Source organism: Schistocerca americana, chromosome X, assembly GCF_021461395.2.
Source record: "Schistocerca americana isolate TAMUIC-IGC-003095 chromosome X, iqSchAmer2.1, whole genome shotgun sequence".
NCBI lineage: Eukaryota > Metazoa > Arthropoda > Insecta > Orthoptera > Acrididae > Schistocerca > Schistocerca americana.
In genome coordinates, this window is record NC_060130.1 from 603,248,360 (window position 1) to 603,271,331 (window position 22,972).

The following is a 22,972-nucleotide window of genomic DNA, read 5'->3' on the forward strand; positions in this document are numbered from 1 at the left end:
AGTTAGTTGTCACAGTTTTGTGATAATGGGAATGTTTTGAAAGAAGATTTTTATCAACTGTCATATGGACAGAAAGAGAGGAACTGTGTAAATGTATTCAGAAAGAACATTTGCAAAATCGCTACGCTCTCGACTGACAAACTGGGACCCTGGAAAGAGTGGGTTTTGTATTATGTTTGTGATACCATGTTGAGTGTAGGTGAGAAAATGTGTGTTCAATACTGACTTTATTAAGGCTGTGTTTGATATAGTGGGTGAAACAGAACTGGTATTTCTAGTAACTTTGTCTATTGTATGTAGTGAAACGTCCCAGTTGAGGATGAGAAAATAACTGTTGTCTGACTTTTTAAAAAGTCAAGGCACAAATGTTTAGAATTATCTTCATATACCCCTTTTCTCCAATTATATAAAATGAGGTTTCTTCCCAAATTTGTCATTCGAAAAATATGGGGTCATCTTGTATTTGCAGATTAAACTATTGTTGCTGAGGTAAATGTTTTTACATAATTTTCCTCTTACATTTACAGATGAAGCTTTGGCTATTGAGGTATTGTACAAATTTATTTTGAAGTGTTCTGAAGGGTAGAGCTTAGTAAACAATATGTTCGTTTGAATAGACTCGAGATTTTCCAAAATGCAGATACACTTAATACATAATCAATCTTGTTTGATCAGTTGTGTGACATTTGACTTGGGGCACTAGTTCAACAGATGGATATGCCAGAAACTATGAACTGGGCACAGCAACAGTCTACTACTCTGCTTAACAACTTGACTATTTTATGAAACACAGGAGGAAACAGCAATAAATTGTATCAACTTACAAACTTCTGTAGTATTTGAATGGGTTTGCAATAGTTCTCATAAAAGTACAGTAACCATATACATACATTTATGCTGCCTTTTAAGTAAAGGTAACATCCAAAGGCAAAAATCTTGTCCTCCAAAAACCATTACATGATTATGAACCGTAGTCAGTATTTTATTTGATTATGAGAAAGTAATGATTTATGAACTGCATTGCAAATGAAAATTTGGTTATTCACGTATTAGAATACTCAGGGAAAATGTTACCAGCTTTTAATCAGCTTTAGAACAAGACGGTGACATTTAGATAAAACAAGAAAGAAAATTAATCTAGAATTAAATGTGTAACAAACAAAACAAATTGCAGTAAACGGACTTATTACTGCAAGAATAAATTACAGTGGGAAGACCTGTTTTGGAAATGGTACCAACAGATGGCATTAGATCATGGGACAAGTGAAAGTCAGAGGATTGTTGCTCAAGCACAGCACTATTGAAGGCTTGGAGGGGGAACAGTGACATGAGCTTAGCTGAGAACTGAGTGTGGGGAAGTGAATGGCAAGGGGCAACATATTTCATCATGCTGCCAACCATAGGAATGTATACTGCATGCACTGGCTTTTTATGAACATCTGCCATGTTTAAACTGCAGTTTGCCTGAATCTATTTGTAGTCTGAATCAAGTTGACTTTAAAATTGGCCAAATATTCAACATTAACATAAATTTCTGCAGGAGACACTAAATTCTAGACTGGGGAAGTGGCATACTTGTGTGTTTCATGCAGTAATGTTGTTGATGCTCACCATGAGGTATCACAGAAACATCACATCATATATGGAAGAACCAGCCAGATACTTGTGACAATGAAGATATAAGTTTCTCAGTTGCCCTGTTAGGGTGGTGATTAAAAATAGTGGTACCACAGATGACAGGCTAAATGAAAGAGGTAGTGAAGATAAAAATTAATATAAACCATTTCTTTTTGTGTATTCTATTAAACTTTGTATTATGAAAATGGAGACATCGAAGAACTGGTGTCAGTTTAGAATAGATGTAATGGTAATGTTTTAGGTGGATACCTAACATCAAAATAAATTTGATTAGTCAGAATATGTTAAAAAATAAATTTTCTTCTCAAGGAGCCTCTTGAAAAAATGGGAGCCATGTTATATTCAGTGTCATTTTATACTGGGGTAAATATGGTGTTAATAATGCCAGTGTGTAATAAATTTCTGCAACATATTGTATTTCAGAAGGTTAGTTTTCTCCTTTTTGTTTTGGGTAAAAATAATTCTTATACCGAAATTTCTGTAGAAGTTTGTAAGTGTCTGGCTGTAAGATTCTGTGAACTCTTATAAGTGAGATCCTGAAGACTAAGTAATTACATTTTGGCTAATTAATGCATCTTAATCCTTCCTAGACTATCAGTATAGTTCTGCTGTGTAACTCTGCAACTAAAGTCCATGTTTATGAAGTTGTAGGATTATTTCAATTAGAACTTCATTTACTGCCTTAGCCAGTCATGTGAATGTAACCTGAGCTATGCCACACGGGCCATTGCTGTTGGCCATGTACAAACATTTTTAGTTAATGTTGGCAGCTCTGTAATATTGTTTGCAAGTGGCATTGTTGTTTAAAGACATCATGAATAATTTGTGCGTGTAAATAAAAAGTAACATTATTGTTTAAGCACACTTTCAGTTCTGTGTGTCCTCCTCCATAGCTGAGTGGTCAGCATGGCTGACAGCCATGTGGAGGCTCTGGGTTCTATTCCCAACACTGTGAGGGATTTGTCGTTAGTGAGAGTACTGGACCAGGGTCCACTCAGCCATGTGATGATAATTGAGGAGTTGCTTGAATGAGAAGTATCAGCTCAAAGATCTGCAAAGCTGACAATAGGTGGGATAGTAGTTTGCTGACACCACACCCCTCCATACAGCACGTCTGCAGCTCGTGGTCTTGCGGTAGCGTTCTCGCGTCCCGAGCATGGGGTCCTGGGTTCGATTCCCTGTGGGGTCAGGGATTTTCACCTACCTTGAGATGACTGGGTGTTTGTGTTGTCCTCATCATCATTCATAAAAGTGGTGAGATTGGGCTGAGCAAAGGTTGGGAATTTGTATGGGTACTGATAACTGCGCAGTTGAATGCCCCACAAACCAAACTTCATCATCCATACACCACAGCAGTCGTTTGTCTTGATTGGCTTGTTCAAGGCTAGAATGGTGGAGCTTTCTTCAATGTGATGCATGCTTTTGATTGCAGGTAGGGGCATGAAAATGCACGACATCAGTGGGGACCAAATGATCATTGAAGTTAACTGTTGTATATGAGTAGAGGTGTGGTCCAGTTCATAATGAAAAATGTCCCTTACCCTCTCTGCGTATATGAAATCGGTGAAAGACAGTCAGGCAAACGTGAGTCATAAGAGATCGATAAACCACATCATAGTATCCTCTTGATGATGATGTAGATGTGAAGCCTCTCTTTGCTTTAAGGAACCCTGATTCCTGAGCAACATAAAATAACATTGACAACCAAATATCCTACAGGTAAGTGCTAAGGTTCAGAGGACAAAAGAATGCACATACTTCAAGCATCACACATTTCTTTAGTTACCTCAGTTACATTTTTGTGATACTGCAGTTTTTTTGTGCTGTTGGTCCTTTCATGTTGAACAGAAGGATTGTTACATAATACTTTGAATACACACATTTTACATTAAATTCTGTTTTCCTTCTATTATTGTTGTAATTATATTTGATATTGCATTTACTATTAGTATTGATAGATCCAGTTAGTATGCAATACGTTGTGTGTACTACCCAATTTTTGTTCATGCTTCATATTGTGAAACTAAACAATTGGCATCTCACGTGGAATTTAGAGACTTATGGTTTACACAGTCTCAGAAAACCATTCAGATTGATTTCTAAAATAGAAATCACTAAAGGAAGTATTAAGGGTGCCGTGATAAGTTTTAATGTGTCTGCCACAAAACTAGAGGATAGTAGTCTTAATCTAAAATTAGTTTGAAAATTGGGGAAGGCATATGTACTAAAAGTAAAAGACACAGCATTAATGTTCCACAATGATATTTTTTTTATATTTTGCTAAAAACCAGCTTTTGATTTTGTAGGCAATCACCAGAAAATTTAAGACTGATCAGGCTGTCCATTTCATTTAACTATTTGACAAAGGGTTCATCAAACCAGCTTCAAGCTATTTCTCTATCATTCTACTCTTGAATGGCACGTGGGAAAAATGAATACTAAAATCATACCGTGATGTCTTATTTTATGATGATCACTTCTCCTGTGTAGTTAGGTGCTGACAAAATATTTTATCATTTGAAGGAGAAAGTTGGTGATTGAAATTTCATAAGAAGATGCTGCTGCAACAAAAAATGCCTTTGTTTTAATGATTGACAACTCAGTTGTCCTGTCATACTGGTAGCACTCCCTCCCCTGTACAAAACGAGCTGCCCTTATTAGCACTTTGTTGATGCCCTCTGTCAATCCTATCTGATGTGGATACTACACTGTGCAGCAGTATTCCAGAAGAGGACAGACAAGCATAGAGCAGCCAGTCTACTAAAAAAGAGCACCTTTTGAGTGTTCTGCCAATAAATTCCAGGCATTGTTTCACTTTCCCAACAAAATTATTTATGTGATAGTTCCAATTTAAGGTATTTGTAATTGTAATCCCTTAGTTTTTAGCTGAATTCACAAGTGTTACATGTGTGTGATTTATTGTGTAACAAAAATTTGGTAGATTCCTTTTAGTACATATGTGAATGATTTCACTCTTCTCATTATTTAGAGTCAACAACTCTGGTTCTTTCCCAACATAGCTGTGACAATTTACAACTACAATATCAGTCATTTCTAGGTGTACAGACACCCTGTGTTTCCTCTGCATCCTTTTAGATGGGGCCCTTCATGTAGATCCACCCTCTGGCACAAATCAAGGAATCTGCAGCCTACATGGTCACAGAACCTCGTGAGCCTCCGATTCAGACCCTTGGCTCTGTATCACATGTCTGCAGTTCGTCCAGTTGGTGGTGTTATGGATGGTGAGCTCCACCTTCACCTCACAAGCAAGACTGGCACTCTTTGCTGATTTCAGATAGCCGCCTGAAACCAGAGAGAATCTCTTTGGACCCAAAGTGGCACACATCGTTGGTATCGACATGAGCCACCCATAGCAGCTGACTGCACCATGTGGTCTTCATGACACCTGGAAGCATCCATTCCACATCTGAGATTACTCTTCCTGCCATGCACACAGTGCATGCTAGATTTTTCCCCCCTCCTTGGCAGCCATATCCCCAAGGGGCTTGACTGTGCACCTGATTGAGTTCCCAACTACCAGTAACCCCACCCTCTGACTGTTCGGATCGTGCAGGCCAAGAGGCTTCCTCTAAAACATGACAAGTGTCTGCATTTGGCTCAGAGTGTGTATCAGACACAGACAGCACCTGAAACTTGTTCATGAGACGGACCAGGAAGTTCTCAGATTGGCTCCCGTGGAAAGTCTTGCTGTCGTCTTGCTGTCTGCGACACCTTGGAATGACCTCCCACTCGACCCTGGCTGAGGGGTCATCTTCAGTGGAGATTGTACCTGGGGCGGCCATAGTATTGGACTGATTGGGGGCACTTGGGGCATGCTGGACATACCTTGGATCCCACGTCTGGCACCCCACAGCGATCCCCACTGGTAACAGCCTCAAGCTGCATGACCAAAGCCAGCACTACCTGGAGCTATGAGCGAAGGGTCACCAACACTACTCACATCTGAACACAGCAATCACGTTCCCTATCCATACTAAAGACAGAGGAAATATCTATAGACAGTTATTAAAACACGGAACTGTGCCTGAAGAATACAAAAATATGCAATGTTAAGAGTTCTAACCAGTTTGCTTTTCTAAATTCTTCGTTAGTATGGTATTACACTGAGATAAATATATTACCAATTTTAAAATATTTAAACAGAAGCATGTGTTTGGCGTGTTGCAGGCAACCAAGGAGCAGGTCACATAAATCGATAACTTCAATAAATGTTAAATGAAAATATCACATCAGGATGAAAAGGAAGACTGAAAACTCAAAATACCACAAGACGAGCAACACATGAAAAAACTGTTGGTGTAGACACTAAATGCTAAATAGTGTACAGCCTCCAGGCTGCCAGACATACTGAGATATAAAGGGACTCTGCCTGAGAGAACTGTTCCTTCGTGAGCTGTTTTTGAGATTAGCACTGACATAAAAAATAGGAATAACAAGATTGGATGCTGTTTTTAGAGATTTAATACTAAACAAATTAAAAGAATGCAGAAGTTCATTGTTACTGATAGAACAGCACCAGTCTCTGTACTGAAATGTCCAGCTTGTAATTTTGACTGGAAAGCATATGAGGGAACATCATCATTCTGTGTAAGATGGTTCTGGAAGACTGATAAATTTTTCATGTAACAGTTGTATAAATTGTCAAAAGTTCAAGTAAATGTGTGTCCAATTTCAAGTGGATGTGAAGATACGAATATTTGAAATGGACACATACACTTTCGAAAATTATGACCAGCACTTATGCCTGTAATGTCTGAATCAAGAGACTGCAGATCAGAGCTCACTGAATGTGGTAGTTAGTCTTCAGAGCAATGTTGCACATCTTGCCACATGTTGAATGTGTTGACAAGGTATTTGTTTTTGGGTTTTGTATAGATAATGCTGCTGTAGTTGTTCAGATGGTTTCCTAAGCACTGAATAGCAGATTAAAGTGTGTTAAGTGTGTGTTTGCAGCTCATTTACCCCCACAAATCTGCATTCTCAAAAAGGAGAGCCATAGATTGAAGAAAAAATAGCTGGATATAACAAATATTTTTTGTTGAGGCAAAGAAAATGTTACTACATCCTCTAACAATTGAAAAATCGTTTTCTGTATCAGTGATGGGATAGCCATATATGACAGATCTACATCTCTACATAGATGCATGCAACAGAAGCACACAGTAAAGACTGTGTGTGTAACTGCCCTTGTGCACATTCATTTCTTCTATTTACTTGTGTCCACCATCCTGCAGTATTTTATAAATGACATGTTGTGCTTGGATTGTTATTTCTCAAATGACAGCTGTAATGATGTACAATTTGCTAAAAACACCAATTCAATTTCAGGGGTACATTCTGTGTTTTTGTAAAAAAAACAAATTTATTTTAAAATAGTTCGCCATTCTGCACCTCATCATGAAGTACATCAATGCACATCTATTACTGAGAAGAGAACATCATCCTTGTGTCTACCATATTTACATGATTCATGTTGTATACATAAGAAAATGGTATTTTCCTATTCTGTGTAGATGGACGCAGAAATAATATAATTTTAAAGACATTAATAAATTTGTAATTAGGTATTGCTGTGATGGTAGACCTTACGTAAAAATGTGTTTTTGGCACTACATGTATGAGCTTTAGATGGTAGTACTCGGTATGTTCACAGAGCATTAATTAACAAATATTACACCTAGAACATGCACCACGATAAATGGGGTTGCAGTATTTACATACATTTTATAGACCTCTTTATAATAAGTATACACTGAGCATATTCATGCTTAAATACCTGGTTAACTTAATTTTATCATTATGGGGTTATGTGATTTATGTAAATATGGCTGACAAGAGGACATCCTCTTAACAGTAATGAATAAGAATTGGCCTGAACAAGATTGTGGCTGGGGTAAAAATTCAGAACATATCTCCATAAAAATGTGTATTTTCTTGCAAAAGAAGAAAATACATGATATCTGTAAGGACAAATTACCAAGCGTAAAGAACACACATAATTTAGAGTTTATAATTATCCTGTAAATGAGTCAAAACTATGAGAAGAAAAAAGTGAACTGAATGTGCAAAACTTTTTCGTGATAGTTCACACTTTCAGAAAAGTGAAGTCAGTAACTTCAAACATAAAGTGCAAAACTGTGACAGCAACACAAATTTCGTCCGTGGCAACTTCTTTATAGCACTCTCTGCTGTAGATTATGGAAGTGCAGTATGCGGCTCTCATGGGTCATATGAAACGGAAAAGGCCAGTGTGAACAAGACAGGACAAGAAAATTTATTGATGCAGATAAATGAGAAATCGAATGTTGTCCATATAAATTTGCCAACCTTAAAATGTTGTTCTTATGAATTATTGGCTTTTGTGATAAAGCATGAAATAGATAGTACAAGACAATGTGCACAACAAAGGTAGGTCTAAAATTTGCAGCTTCAAATTGACAAGAACAATTAAAATCAATGACCACCCCAACAACTACAACAGAAATGGCAGCATCAAAAACATTAGCAGCAACAGTAGTAAGCAACTCACCACAGCACTAAATGACCCATGAAGCACACACAACCTGTGGTTCTCAAGGAATTTTGGTACCTCATCAGGACACAGGACGGAACATGACACTGTGTAACGTAAATACAAATGTAGTCTCATCCTAATCACATGCAGATTTTAAGCATAAACATTCCATGTCTTAGAAAGAAATTCTTAGAACTTAGGGTAGCAATGACTGGTGCCAATACTGACTGCATGTGCATTATGGAGTGCTGATGCAGAAATTTTAAACTAAGCAGCATTTACACTCAACTGTATGGGTTTTCAGGTTAGTATTGTAGAAAGATTACCAGGAATGGCAGATGTTTATATTCTTATCAAATTAGGTGTCAGGTGTAGATGATGTGAGGCTGAATCATTGTATGTGGAAAAATATTTTCAAACAGCTGTGCAGTTGTATGAAATGCAAGAAAAAGTCAGCAGTAACAATATACAGACCACCTTGTGGAGATACAGGAAGTATTCGTTACTCAATTAGAAACGCTACCAAAATTCTATTTACTGAAAGAATCACTGTACTTGTTTGTGGGGACTTCCATGTAAATCCTGTAGATGAAGTAGGCTGAAAGATCAGTTCCTAAATTTCTCATGTAGCTTCAGTGTATTTCCTCACATATAAGAACCTGCAAGAATAATATAGTCTTACAGACAATGTTTTCAGTGTAGGACCTACACAAGTAGAAGTAAGATATTGATTTTGGGTCATCAGGCCACAGTGCTCTGGTTCTCAAAATTCTGTAAGTGTCGGTGCAATAAATAAAAGCATGCTTCACCTATAAATGAAATTTATCTACAGAAAACTATATAAACTTTGTAAATATTCCAAGTAATTAGTCATGGGTAGAAGGGTAGCCCCTAACAAATGCCAGTGATGTGTATAATTCATTTTCTTTAATTTTTATGGGATATTTCAAGATGTGCTTTCCATAGATGCCAAGATTCACTTGACAATGTAACACGAAGCTAAATTCTTGCACTACAGCTGGCATTAAAAGTTTTTGTAGAACTATGAAAAGACAAATTGCTAAAATGAAAACATCCACAAATCAACAGTTTGTAGAGTATATAGAATTACAGGAGGACACATGAAAAAGTAATTGCTAGTGCAACATTTCTAAATATGGTAGTTTAATAAGACACATAGAAAGTCAAAAACTGTGTGGGGAATTGTGAAGATCAAATCGGGGAAGACGTGAAGAACAGGATATCATTCTCAAAAATGCAGGATATGTTAATATTAAAAAAGATTTTCCACATTGTATGAAATTATTTCATAAATGCAAAACTTAATTAAACTCGAGATTCACAAATCAATAAAGAAAAAACAAGGTTCAAAGGCTATTTTGTAGCATGAGGGTGGTTCCATCAAATGAACATGAGGTGTTAAAAGTGATAAAAAACTTGAAACCTAAGATGTCAACAAGTGTAGATGAGTGCTGGTGTCCATCATAATCAACACTAACACAGGTTACTTAGGCCCTTTCCATACATTGCCGACTTCTCATTAGTATAGTAAGGGTTAATTGAGGTTTTCTTCTGTCAGTCATGTCATCCTTTTAGAAACAAAAAAAAAAATTGAAAGAAATAGGTGTTCGATGGCGGGGAAAATAGCAGTTTGAATCATGCCTACAGAACTGAATACAGACTGTAGGGCTGATGTCAGGTTACTCCAGTCACAAAATCAGTCTAGTATCAGGTACAAAAATGTGAAAATAGGAGTCCCCACAAGGTATTGTTATAGGTACCATATTACTTCCTGTTTAAAATGACATGCACCTCAGACAATGCAGCCAGTATTGTGCTAATTTCACATTATATTAGTGTTATAAGTGTGCCAAAGCAACTGCTGCATACAGTTACTGATGAAGTCCTCAAGTATGTCCACTCTTGGATCAATGTGTACAGGTAGATATTAAATGTAAGTAGAAAAAATTACATGCAATTTGGGAAAATGAGTCAAAATTTAAATGTAGAACTGGTGTTGGGTGATAAAGACACACATGTAAAGTAAGATCTACAAAATTGCTGAGGATTCATGTTAATTGAAACCAGCTTTTAATGGCCAGGAAATAAGGTCTACACAAACTCAGTTCTGCCCATTTTGCTCTATGGATTATTGAAAACCTTTGTACCTGAGAACATGTCAAAATGGTATACTTCATCTGTTTTCAGTTATTTGCAACACACGAAATAATATTTTGGTATTCTACCAGTTGCTGCCTAAAACAAGAACAGTGACAACAACAATTTTTGTTGTTGTTCTACAGAAGAGGGCTGTCTGAAAAACAGTCTTCCACAGGCACACTGCAAACCCATATTCAGAAAGTTTAAGCACTAACAATTCCTTAACTATCTATTTACAAATGTGTTGACTGTACCAGGGGAACACCTTAAAGATTTTCAGACAGTCTGACCTTTATAGTTAAGTGGTCCTTACGGCTGTATTGTGTTCTGCACAACATGCAGTGTGGAGCAAGAAATTTCATACATAAAAAAACGGCAGTTTCAGTGGCTGAAGCATGAACTGACCAAGCTGATGCTGCGCAGCCAGTTAGTGATTTCTGAACATAAAGACAGCATAGAGGTGTGACTCGTCCACCCCAAAGGTCAAAGCATTAAAAACTATCAGATCAAGGAAAAGCTGTAGCAAGTGTTCCTGACCCTAATTTTCTATTCTGCTAACTCAAGCTGATTGTGTGAAAGTAATCAGGAAGAATTTTGCTGAACACTGTTTCCTGTAACACTGGACAAAAGAACTATATCCAAAGACAACCTTGAGGTATAGCTTGCCCATGACAGAACATTTTGACAAGGCTGCTCTACCAGTGCCAGCCAGGACCCAAGACTCCATCGTCATTATAGACACAGTTGGGCAGTGGTGTGGCCTGGACTATGGCAGTATAGCAATATGGAGTACTTTGGCTCAGTCTGGACTCCCATTTAGGAGGAGAATGAGTAAAGCCCTCATATGACTGATTTAGGTTTTCAGTGGTTACCCTAAATCACTTAAGTAAATTGCCAAGGTAGTCTCTATGAGAAGGAAGTGATTAGTTTCCTTTCACACTTACGCTGAACTAGAGCTTCTGCCCAGTCTTTAATGAAGTAGTTGCTGATACACTATAAACCCAAATTTTCCATTTTACTTTAAGCAGTAATGAGTTACGTACTCATTCCCCATATGTGAGCTGGATGCCTCAGCGTCTGATGCTCAAGAAAGTGCACCTCATTAAATCTAGTACGACATATTGCTATACCTACAATGGAACTGAATAGAAATCCCCATTCCACTTTCTAATAGAATCTGGCAGTCGAGATAATTCTCTACTTGTGGAGGGTAGCCATTTTGTTTGTTCTCTTGAAGCAATTTACATCAAAAGGATATACAGTACAACACTGGGGTCAGTGCTCACCTATTGAATTTCATATGGCTCTTATCATCTTAATGCTGCTTTAGATAACTAGTTTTTAAGGTGTTTCAGCAGGAGAATAGTAACTGTTTTAAATATTGATTGTATAATGGTAAATACAACCATTATTATTGTTGCCATTAATAATTAATAAAGTTATTGTATTATAACAACAGTAAGGAGTCCATTTGTGGATAAATATATTTGGAGAGAAATTTTGAATTTTTCGCCGTTCTTGTAAAAAAAAAAAAAAAAATCTGATTTGCAAATGAAGAACAGTTTAGAGATTTCTGAGCCTTACATCCAATTACTATTTGCCATACTTATCACATGTAAGAGATTTCAAGAAAAGATTCGGCAAAGCACTGAATATCTTAAAATGACCGAATCACCAATTGGAATGTGTCAGTGAGCTGCCATCAACATGTTGACTGCCACAAGGCAACCGGCAAGCACAGTGGAGCCTTAGGCTTGATGCCACGTGCCCGCTTGCAGCCACAGCAGAACCTCACTCCTGATGCTGTGGCCTGGCATTGAAATATCCATCACAGTGCATGTGACAGTCTTTGTGTTAAACATGGAAGGCAACTCCAAAATCTCTTGATTTACAGATCAGACAAGTGACACTGCAAAAGACATGAGAGAAATGTCAGTGATTTAGCAAATAGGGTGACGGATAATGTAACTTTGTGAAACAAGTTTCAGAAGAATGTTTTTGCTATCACTGGTGATCAAATAATCATGGAAGTCTAATATTTTGAATTCTTAGGACTGAAGATTGATGAAAAGCTCTCTTGGAAGTATCGCACTAAGGATCTTGTGCAGAAACTAAATTCTGTTACTAAAGGATAATGTGTCCTGTCTCAGAGACTGAAATACAAAAACTTGTTCAATTTTCATACTTTGACGCACAAAGATTATTCTTAACCCAGAAAAGGACAGCGGAATTCATCTGCAGTATTAGTTCACAAACTGTGTAAGTTGTTAAGCATCTTGTATTGTAGCTCTGCTGTCCCAGTATACATTCTGTCTCATGGGATTTATGGTTAATAATATCACTCATTCAAGTGGAACTGCCACATTCACTCAATGAGCACTAGACGGAAAAACAATTTGCACAGCAATAACAGTTCTCTTATCATTGTACAGAAAGAAGTGCAATATTCTGCATGTTTCATTTCCAATAGATTTCCAGCGGAACTGAGAAATTTGAGTGATGAACTCCAGATTTCAGATTTAAGTTGAAAAGCTTCATTACCTTCTTCTACACAGGAATTCGGTGAAGTAGTTTATAGTCCTGCAGTGTAAAATACTATTCATTGTATATACCATTGCAGAGTTTAATAAAGTTAATTACCTATTGTTTTGACAGGCCACAAATACTTGACACTATTTTTCAATGTAGTCACCAAGTCTCTGTAAATAATGGTTGGAACTTTCTACTATTCATTGAGTTCCTTAAAAATACAGAAGTGTTAAGAAAAAACAACACTTTTAATGACTAGAAATAGGACGTTCATATTCACAAGACATGTACATTAGTATGTTCTGTAGAAATGATTAGCATTTCAGTCACCTTTGGTTCAGCATGTGTTCTGTTGCCTAGTAGGAACAGGATCCGCCATGGACCCAGATAACATGTTCCATGTGTGATGGCATTGATGCATGAATGGTGTCCTGTAGTATAGCCATCCATGCTGCATTCACCTGGTTCCAAAGTTCACCTCTGGTGCTCGGCATTGGGTCACATCGCTGCACCCGTTGTTTCACCATAGTCCACACATTTTTGATTGGCAACAAATCCGGTGGGCCAGGGCAAAAGGCTGACATCCTGTGACACCAAGAAGGCCATATCTGTGCAACACGTTGTCGTGCATTATCTTGCCGAAAAATGGCGTCTGGGGTGTTGTGCAGAAAAAGTATGGCTACAGGTCTCAGGTTCTCATTCACATAGGTCACACTGGTCACAGTGTCCTGGACACACACCATCTGTGATTTGTGGTTGTACCCAATAGCATCCCACACCATAAAGCCTTGAGTTGGGATGTATGTCTTGTGCGAATGCAGTCAATGTGATGCCACTCCCACCATCTGCAGTGAACCAAAATGTGGCCATAATTTTGAAACAAACAAAACCTCTATTCATCTGAAAACACTATCTGATGCTATTCCTGTCCCCAGTGATGTCATTCCATACACTGTTGCCATAAAGCATGTTTCTGTTCTTTCATCAAAGGTAAGCGGAGAAGTGGACGACACACATGTAACCCATGCCGTAATAAATGGTGGTGAACTATCACCCTTGATAGAGTGTCTCTGGCAAGTACTTACCTTCAAGAGTTCTAAGTACTGCACGCATGGCACCGCACACAGTACGAGAAACTCTTCTAGCTGTGCTACACTGTTCCACCACTGCACCAGAGCCGAGGAGGATGCAGATCTGTCCTGCAATGCTATTCGGATGAGGTGTCGATCTTTTGGGTTGAGGGACAAGATGGTGGTCTGGGTGGTGTGATCTAACCCATCTCATGTTCTACTGCCTCCTGTCAACCATTCCTTTGTCTGACACGAACAGCAATTTCCCAGATGGACACATCACATTCTCTCCTGCCAATGATGCGCCTGATCCATTACCTTCAGTTTATAGTGACAACGAGAGCCACAGACACATTTTACCAATAGGTGGTGGTGTGACACAATATTTGTGTTTATCTTGAACCCATGGGCCAACATGGTTCAAATGCTAATCAGTTCTGCAGAACATACTAATGTACATGTATTGTGAATATGAATATGAACATTCTGTCTGTAGTTGTTCAGGGTGTTCTGTTGTTTCTTAACATGAGTGTAGAAATCTGCTCTTTGGTCATGGAGCCATTTGAGAACCTCTGTGTAAATGTCCTCATTGTTGGCAAATCTCTGATCACTGTGAATCAGTTCCTCAATTTCCTGAAGTTGTCATATGTGGTCAATGTCAATGTCAATGACATTCATTACCTGTCAGCGTCCCAAATTCTGTGCAGCCTAGGTCAAATTGTTGGTACCATCTCATTATGGCTGGATGCAAAATTGCATTTGGTCCATATACTGCCATAATTTTACAGTAAATCTCTGTGCAGTTTAGAAGCTTTGTCCACAAGAATCATATTGTCCCACATTCTTAATCTTGGAGTAGGTTTCCAATTGTGCCATTTCAGTCACGCACTTTAATGTACCTATTATCTATACTGCATTAGAACACACTACAGGAAACCTGGAACATGTTGACAAAAGAATGAGGAATAATACGGTGTATTGGAATCCTGAATAAAAACCTCCTCCTTTGAGAAGAGAATGTGATGCATCCCTTTTGAACACTCCTCGTAAAATTGTGACAGAATCGCCGGCAACATGTATAAAATTGTGGCAGAGTCTCTGGCAAGTACTTACCTTCAAGAGTTCTAAGTACTGCACGGCACCACACACAGTACAAGAAACTCTTCTAGCTGTCAGACTATTAGGTCATTCCTCAAGGAGGAAAGGGATATGTTGGTGATTGCTAGAAAGGAAAGGCAGATCACTCACAACCTAACTGTTGTGAATTTTTCCTTTTGGTATAGCATTATATCTAGTTTTATAGACTACTACTATCATGATGTGGTAGATTTTGTGAAGGAAACAACAGAATTTATCTGGGTGACACAAAGATTGCCATGATATTAAAAGTAGTTTTTTGGTACATGTTGCACAATACAATTTTGATGTGGGGGAAAAAATACAAATATAAACTTCAGTTTTGACAGTTCAGTATAAGGAAGCAGATTCAAACTATAACTAATTCTCTTGAAGCTATTCTTTATGAGTGGCATTCCAGAACAGCAGTCACCCAAGAAAACATTGAGATATGATACTGGATAATCATAGATTAAAGATGTATGAAATAGCAAACACTACAGGCACACCCAGAAGGGAGTGCATGGTACATTTTATATGGTGAAATAACAATAAACATTGTGTATAAGGTGATTACTGTATTCATTGGTTGAGCACTGACCAAAAACAAATATGGATAATATTTGCTCTGCAATGTTTTAGTCATTTTAAAAAGAATCAAATTGATTTTTGTGCACTTAGTTGTTACTATGAATGAACAGTGAGCCCTCACTTCTGAACAAAATGACACAACTATCAAAGCAGTGACCCTGCAGCAGAAATTTCACTGCTGGATAGATTATGACATCCATTTTCTGAGAAGCGGAAGGTAGTCATCTTATTCGCTACCTTGCAAATAGTAAAACAGTAATTGAGAAAGACTTGTGTAGTCACATGGATGCAGTTCTAGACTGCAAAAGATGATCTTCTTACATGGCCACAAATGTGTGCGGGAAAATGTATGGATTTTAAGTACTATTCTTATGAACATTTACCTTACCCTCTAGATGGTAACAGGTGAGGCGAACTCTAGATTGCAGTTTATTGGTAGAATCCAGAAGCGATGCAGTCTTTCAATGAAGGAAATTCCTTACAATACTTTAGTTCATCCAGTCTTAGGAGTATTGTTCGTCTGTACGAGACCCTTACCAGGTGGGTCTGATTCAAGAGATTGAGAAGGTCCAAAGAAGAGTGACAAGATTCATGACTGGTACATTTAGCCATCGTGAGAGCGTTACAAATCTCATAGAAAGTTTGAAGTGGGTCACACTTGCAGATAGATGACACGCTAATCAGACAGGGTCGCTCACTATATTCCAAACTCTCATCTTCGCTGGGGATGTAGAGCATATATTATTACTGCCAACTTTCAAATTGCCCAATTACCACCATTCAAAGATAAGGGAAATTAGAGCTCATACAGATATTTACTTCCATCCAACTTTGACTTATTCTTACATCTAAAGAAATGTGTGGCATAAAAATGTGAACATTGGAAACTCCAGGATGGAATAATGACAATATCATGAAAAAGACAGTTGTTACCGACCATATAATGGAGATTCTGAGTTGCGGATATGCACATCAAAGAGATTGTGAAACAAGAACAAGAAAGTGTGCTGTAGAGAGAGGGGGGGAGAGAGAGAGAGAGAGTGTGTGTGTGTGTGTGTGTGTGTGTGTGTGTGTGTGTGTGTGTGAGAGAGAGAGAGAGAGAGAGAGAGAGAGAGAGAGAGAGAGAGAGAGAGTGAGGGGGGTGATTAATTCCTATGAAGGCTTTTTTTCACCGAGAACTTACTTGTGTTTGACAGACTTTTTCATGTGCCTATCTGTGGCTCGGCAACTCCACTATATGGTGAGTAGCAACTGTCGTTTTCATAATATTATCATAAAAATGTTTTGATTACATTGAAGAGATTATGGAATCTATACATGGGCATTTTCAGGCCTTCCAGAATTGCACTTCAGGGATAAAATTTACTTGTGGGAAAAACATTGGAAAAAGTGTATTGACCTAACAGGGGTGAATACCATAAAATAAGTCTTTGTTTACCTAAAAAAAATTCTTCATTCTGATGAAAAGAAGTTTAATTCTTGCTGTTTTATGTATATTTAGTGGTCACCTGTCAATACATTAGGTGCCTTGTGACACACTAAAGGTAATGATTCTAATTTGAAAACTATACACTGGGGTAGTAGCTGTCATAAAGAGTTATAAATAGATATTTATGAGTGTTATGTAAACTTTGTTTTGTTTTTCAGCTTTGTTATGGTGCCAGCTCACCAGCCCTATCCGATCGGAATCGCTTTCCAACACTGTTTCGTACTCATCCATCAGCTACAGTGCATAATCCAACAAGAATAAAACTCATGGAAAAATTTGGCTGGTCTCGTGTTGCCATACTGCAGCAAGCAGAAGAAGTATTTATCTCAGTAAGTTTACATACAGGATTTGTATTTATCATTCTGATATTTGTGAATTATGTCAGTGGAGTAAAATGATTTTCATATTCTGTCTTTTTCTCATTAAAGCTCACATTTTTGCTTGTCTAATCCACAGAGAAATTACTTAGTAAGTTACTGAATTTACAAAATTGGAGAATTGTTCTCTCTCTTACACATTAAAAGAAGTCTATTCTAACTTTGAATAACTTAGCCTCACATTGTTTGCACACTTATTACTGAACAGGCTGATGATGGTAGTTTACTTTGATCCAGGAAAGGCGGGCCTCATATATCTGTAAAGTCATTGTGACTTATTATTTATGTGACTTTTTAAAGTTATCACACTAAAATGCTGTGATGATTCCTTCAGCAAGATGATGCTGATTCACTTCCTGGACAAACTGAGCTAATACTGTATCTCTTATGACTTCAATGTCTGTCTGATGGTAGAGTTTATCCATGTACTCTCCTTATTCCCATTTTTTACATTCACTGTGAAATACTGTAAATGTCCACTATGAACAACTCATTCAAGACTTTCATTACTTTTGATATAGTATCTCTCTTTTTTTACCACCAGGTAGACCAACCTGTCAGTGAAAACTATTTTATTCAGTAAAAGATGAAAACATAACAGCTCCAGTTTTATGCTAAATGGCATCACCGAACAGGCACGTGGCAACTATAGTTTGTCAATTTTTATGCAAGCAATCTTTCACTCTGGTTATTTGATTGTGTGTTTGATTGCGTGCTTGAAGTCTCCAGTTCTGTTGTTTGTAACTCTTCTCTATACATTTGTTACCTTCAAGTGCTGCATAGATTAAATTAGCAGCATGTAATTACTCAATTCATTAATTTTCTCATTCATCAAATTTTACGCAAGAGTGATTTTGTCTTCACATTGGTTCATAATGATTACTTATACAGCACACATTGAACTGTGCAGCCTCTCAATAGTAGCTAAAGTACAAAATCCTTTTGCGTGCATGAACATCATTTTGAATCTCACACGAACCAAGGCTGCTGTATATTAAAATTCATTTTACAAATGGTTGCAACTTTAATACAGGTCTTTTATTACAGTCACAAGAGATGAATATATCACACATTGTTGTGATTAATGCTTTTCAGACACTAGTTGTAGGTATGATTCTTGGGCGAGATGTCTGATATCTTTGTGAAAAGCCCACACTATTTCATAGATGCGACAGATGGATATCTTCAGGTGCAATGAACACACTGCTGAGCTATGACTAAAGCTACCTATTTATGCCAGTCTAAGTGAGAAATGCGCATGTGGTAGATAACAGTGAAGATCAGTAGTGGGAAGGACAGGTAGGCCACCAGTCAGATGATGAACCAAGGACTTTGACATATGGCATCAGCCACCTCAGTTCCCTCTGCTGGAAGGCACATGCAGAAATACATGTTGTTGCTGGTGTGTGACCGTACTCGTCATTGTCATCCAAATGTTTAAGCTGCCACCAAAGTCTCATCCCTTGTATGACCTTTGTGATTCCTGTGACTTCAATATTGCCAGTGCCAGACCCCATGCTATGCTGAGTTGGGAACCTGTATCTCTGTCTATAGGATCTGTTGAGCTGTGAAATTCCATTGCTTCTGTAATCATGAGTTAAAATGTGCATGCTTTTGGCCATATGTAAATTTCCTTTTGATGATGGTATATTTATATATACCGAAACTTTGGTCAAGAATTTTAATAAATCTTTATCCTGCAACTGTTTTGGCTGTCATCATTTACTGTGAACCATATGTAGATGACAGCTTTGTTAACTGTCCCAATGACATTGCATTACTGGACACATTACTGCAACATCTCATTTATGTTCCTCCTAACATCAGGTTTACAATGAAGATGGAGAAGAACAGGTAATAATCATTCCTGAACATATTGGTGCAGAGTAAAAACTATGGCACCTTTGGTCACACTGTGTACCATTAACAAACCCGCACTGACTTATACTTACAGATCACCAGCTGTTACCACACTGGCAATGAAGTTACATGCTTAGGACATTGGTCCAAAGAGAATGTACCATTCCAGGTTCATACAACTTATCAGATGCACTACGCCACCTCCATACCATATTCCTGCAAAATCGATATTCTGAACAGGGGTTCATTGGGATGTTCCCTTCTTCTTTCCTCCCTGCAATGGGAGATTCGCCATGGCTTACCTGGTGCATGTCAGACAGTGTGGGGAGCTAGAAGAAAGTGAATAACAAAGAGGAATGGTCGTTGTGCCACACGTCAGCTGTCTCTCTTCGGAAATAGGAAGATACTGAAAAAGCTTACAGCTAAATGCATCATCCATCTGCCGATGAAACATGGAGCTCTTCTAGGCTCAATGAAGGACATTATTGGTTTGAGAAAGCCCAATGTTTATAAGATGCCTTGTAGCCACAGGAAGTTGTGCACTGGACGAAAACTTGTCACACATTAGAAGACAGATGCATCGAATGTTGACAACACACACTTTGAACATCAGAGAAATCTGATGTGGCAGAGCATTTTTCCAGTATGGAGCACAGTATGAACTACAAAAGTAACAAAATTCTCTCAACAAGGTCTTCGTTCTGGGACAGCGTAATTAAAGAAGCCATGGAAATTTGCATCTCGACAAATCTTGTGAACAGAGATGAAGGGTTTCCAGCCTAACACATCATGGGATTCAGTGCTGCTAATATTAAAGTCAAAGTGATCGAAAAGGGAAACTATTGGTATCCAAAGGATTATATTTCAGCGGAGGCTTAGATATTCAGATGACAATGGCAAGGATGGTCACTTGCCTCAGAGGAAAGTATTTTGGCATGTGGCTTGTGATGGAGTGCTGGGGTTGTTGACAGCTGCTCATGGTAGGAACAATAGCCTTTGTGCATGGGTTGACAACCTTGGTTCATTGTCCAACAGGTGGCATAGTATTCTTCCTGCTATGAATCATGAAATCTTCGCTATTGGCCACTGAATGTGATGCCTTCAAGCCTGCGTATTTCCCACTTAGACCAGCATAAATAGGAGGTGTCAGACATAGTTCAGCAATACGTCCAGGACAGCTGAAGATGTCAATCAGTTGTGCCATTGAAATGTTGAGGGATTTTCGTGATGACATCCAACGCCTCGCCTGAGAACCGTTTCTACAGTGTGTCCCATATTACTTGTAAAAGTGTGACAGGTGAAGAGAGGTCTCAAAATCAATAGTGACAATATGTAAAATTTATTTTATTGCCAGCTGATATTGGACTTACATTCTTCATCAGTGGCCCTTTTTATGGAAGACCGAACATACACTAGAAATAAAAATCAGCACACTGTATTGTCAATTCCAATAACTGCAGAATACAGTAACATGAAATAATTACAAATTGGTGTCATGTTGATAAATACATACATCTCTCTGTGTGTGCGCCACAGGCTAATGATGGGAATTTGTTGTGTCATCAGCATGTTGTATGCTGCATATCATGTTGAGTGTAAACACAAAGTGAGATGTAATGATTTATCAACATGACAATATATGATAAAGTAATATTATTCATATTATTGTCTTCTGTATTTCTTGACACACAGTGAATTATGCCTATTTATAATGATTTGTAGAGTATGTTTGTCATTCATTAACTGGGCCACTGATGATGGACATAAGTACGAGACCAGTTCAGCAATAAAATAATTTTTATATGTGACGGCGTTGGTCGATAGGTAACTCAAAATGATGATCTTCCAACATGTGAATGTTGCGGAGTACTGAGTACATAAGAAAACTGTCCTCTGTACCTTGTAATCCCGTGACAGGCGTACCATCATCAGCACTTCTGCTCTTTTGACTAATGATGCTTTAGAAAGCAGCTAACAACTTCTTCATATCATGGACTACAGATGGCTTTTCTTTTATACCCCATTCGTTTCCAAGAACTTTAGGAATCTGTAAGAGTGCCAGAGTTACTCCATGTATACAAGCATTGTTGAATTTCCTCGCAGTTGAAGTTGTTGTATATCAGATGTTCATATCTGAGCAAGGCTCCACTTGGACAGTTTTGTATCTTCTTATTATTGTATGCTGGTATGTATGTGTCATTTGCCCAACCACTTGAGCAGCACTCCGCACTGAATAATGGCCTTCTTATCTAGAAACTTAGCTCTAGCTCAAGAGATACATGGTAAAGGCAAAGGAAGCAACAATATCGAGATTGCAGCAATAAGTAGTGATGTTAAATAATATGTTAAATGCTCACTTTCTGATTTATTTCTAAATTAACATTTTGTGCATTTGCAATTTTACTATACTTTTGTATTCTGTAATAATTTATGCACTTTTTCCCAGACTGTGGAAGACTTGGAAGCACGTTGCAAAGAGAGTAATATTGAAATTGTGACTAGGCAAAGTTTCTTAAGTGACCCAGCAGATGCTGTACGGAATTTACGAAGGCAAGATGCAAGAATCATAGTTGGTCTTTTCTATGTTGTCGCAGCTCGGAGGGTGCTTTGTGAGATGTATAAGCAGAATATTTATGGGAAGTCATATGTCTGGTTCTTTATAGGTATGACATTTATTTATTTAATTACAGTGCTTTAGATACTTGTACTATGTGGGATAAATAATGCTTAGATTAGTTACTTAATGTGCGATTAATTTGTAATAATAAGTTGACGTGAATGTTTCAGAACTTCGTAAAAATTGTGTGTCACTCAATGCAGTCATTTGGATATGAGTTTACTAACAGAAACAACTGTCTTAATTATCCTTACAATTAGAACTTATGGTAGGGATAGGAATTTGTGTGATATTGTGCTAAGCAACTTCTCCAAAGTTTACATTGAGCAGTTATCAGTTAGCGAAATGTCTTGTTATATTAATGCCTTAGACATCCTGGTGACAAACGTATCAAAATTTGTTTCTTGAAGTTTTCCATGTGGATAAAATATTCCCTCATCTTTCAGTCAGGTGTCCCAAGTAGTACTATTTCTTCTTCCAATATTTTGGCTGATAATCATTCAGCCATAATCTAGGTGAGTTGGTGACAGAATTAAAACCACCTTACACAATACTGTTGAACAGGGTTAGGCAGCCATGAAGCTGTAGTGATCTGCAGTTCCAAACCAAATGTCAAACAGAGTTATCTACTTCTTTTAAAAACTGCTACATTTTTAATTTATGGATGCTGAAGAACAACCATTTAACAAAAAAAATGTTTACATCTTCACTATTTGTTCAAAACATAAGAACTTTATTTAATAATATGTTGTCAATACATTCTTATATTCATAACCCAAGAACTATCATATATTTAATGTGAAACTTGAGTGGATGTTCTGTTAACAATTTTCTTGATATTTGCTGTATAACTTGTTACACTTTCAAGGCAACATTCTCAAAAGGTAATTTGGCATACTAGCTTTGGAGGGAATATCTTCAAAACAATGATATATAAAAAATGTTTCTCACATAAAAGTTGATACGTAATTAACATTCTTAAAAACTGTG

At 37.7% G+C, this 22,972-nt stretch overlaps 1 protein-coding gene across 2 annotated transcripts in view; it reads left to right on the forward strand.

Annotated features, from left to right (window-relative positions):
* The window catches only part of LOC124555316 (gamma-aminobutyric acid type B receptor subunit 1), a 118,956-nt gene that overhangs the window by 8,778 nt on the left and 87,206 nt on the right, over positions 1-22,972 (forward strand). For both annotated transcript variants that reach the window (XM_047129192.1, XM_047129191.1), the window contains exons 5-6: positions 17,287-17,457; positions 21,812-22,028. In XM_047129192.1, the coding sequence (XP_046985148.1) occupies positions 17,287-17,457; positions 21,812-22,028 (388 nt within the window). The remainder of the gene's footprint in view (positions 1-17,286; positions 17,458-21,811; positions 22,029-22,972) is intronic.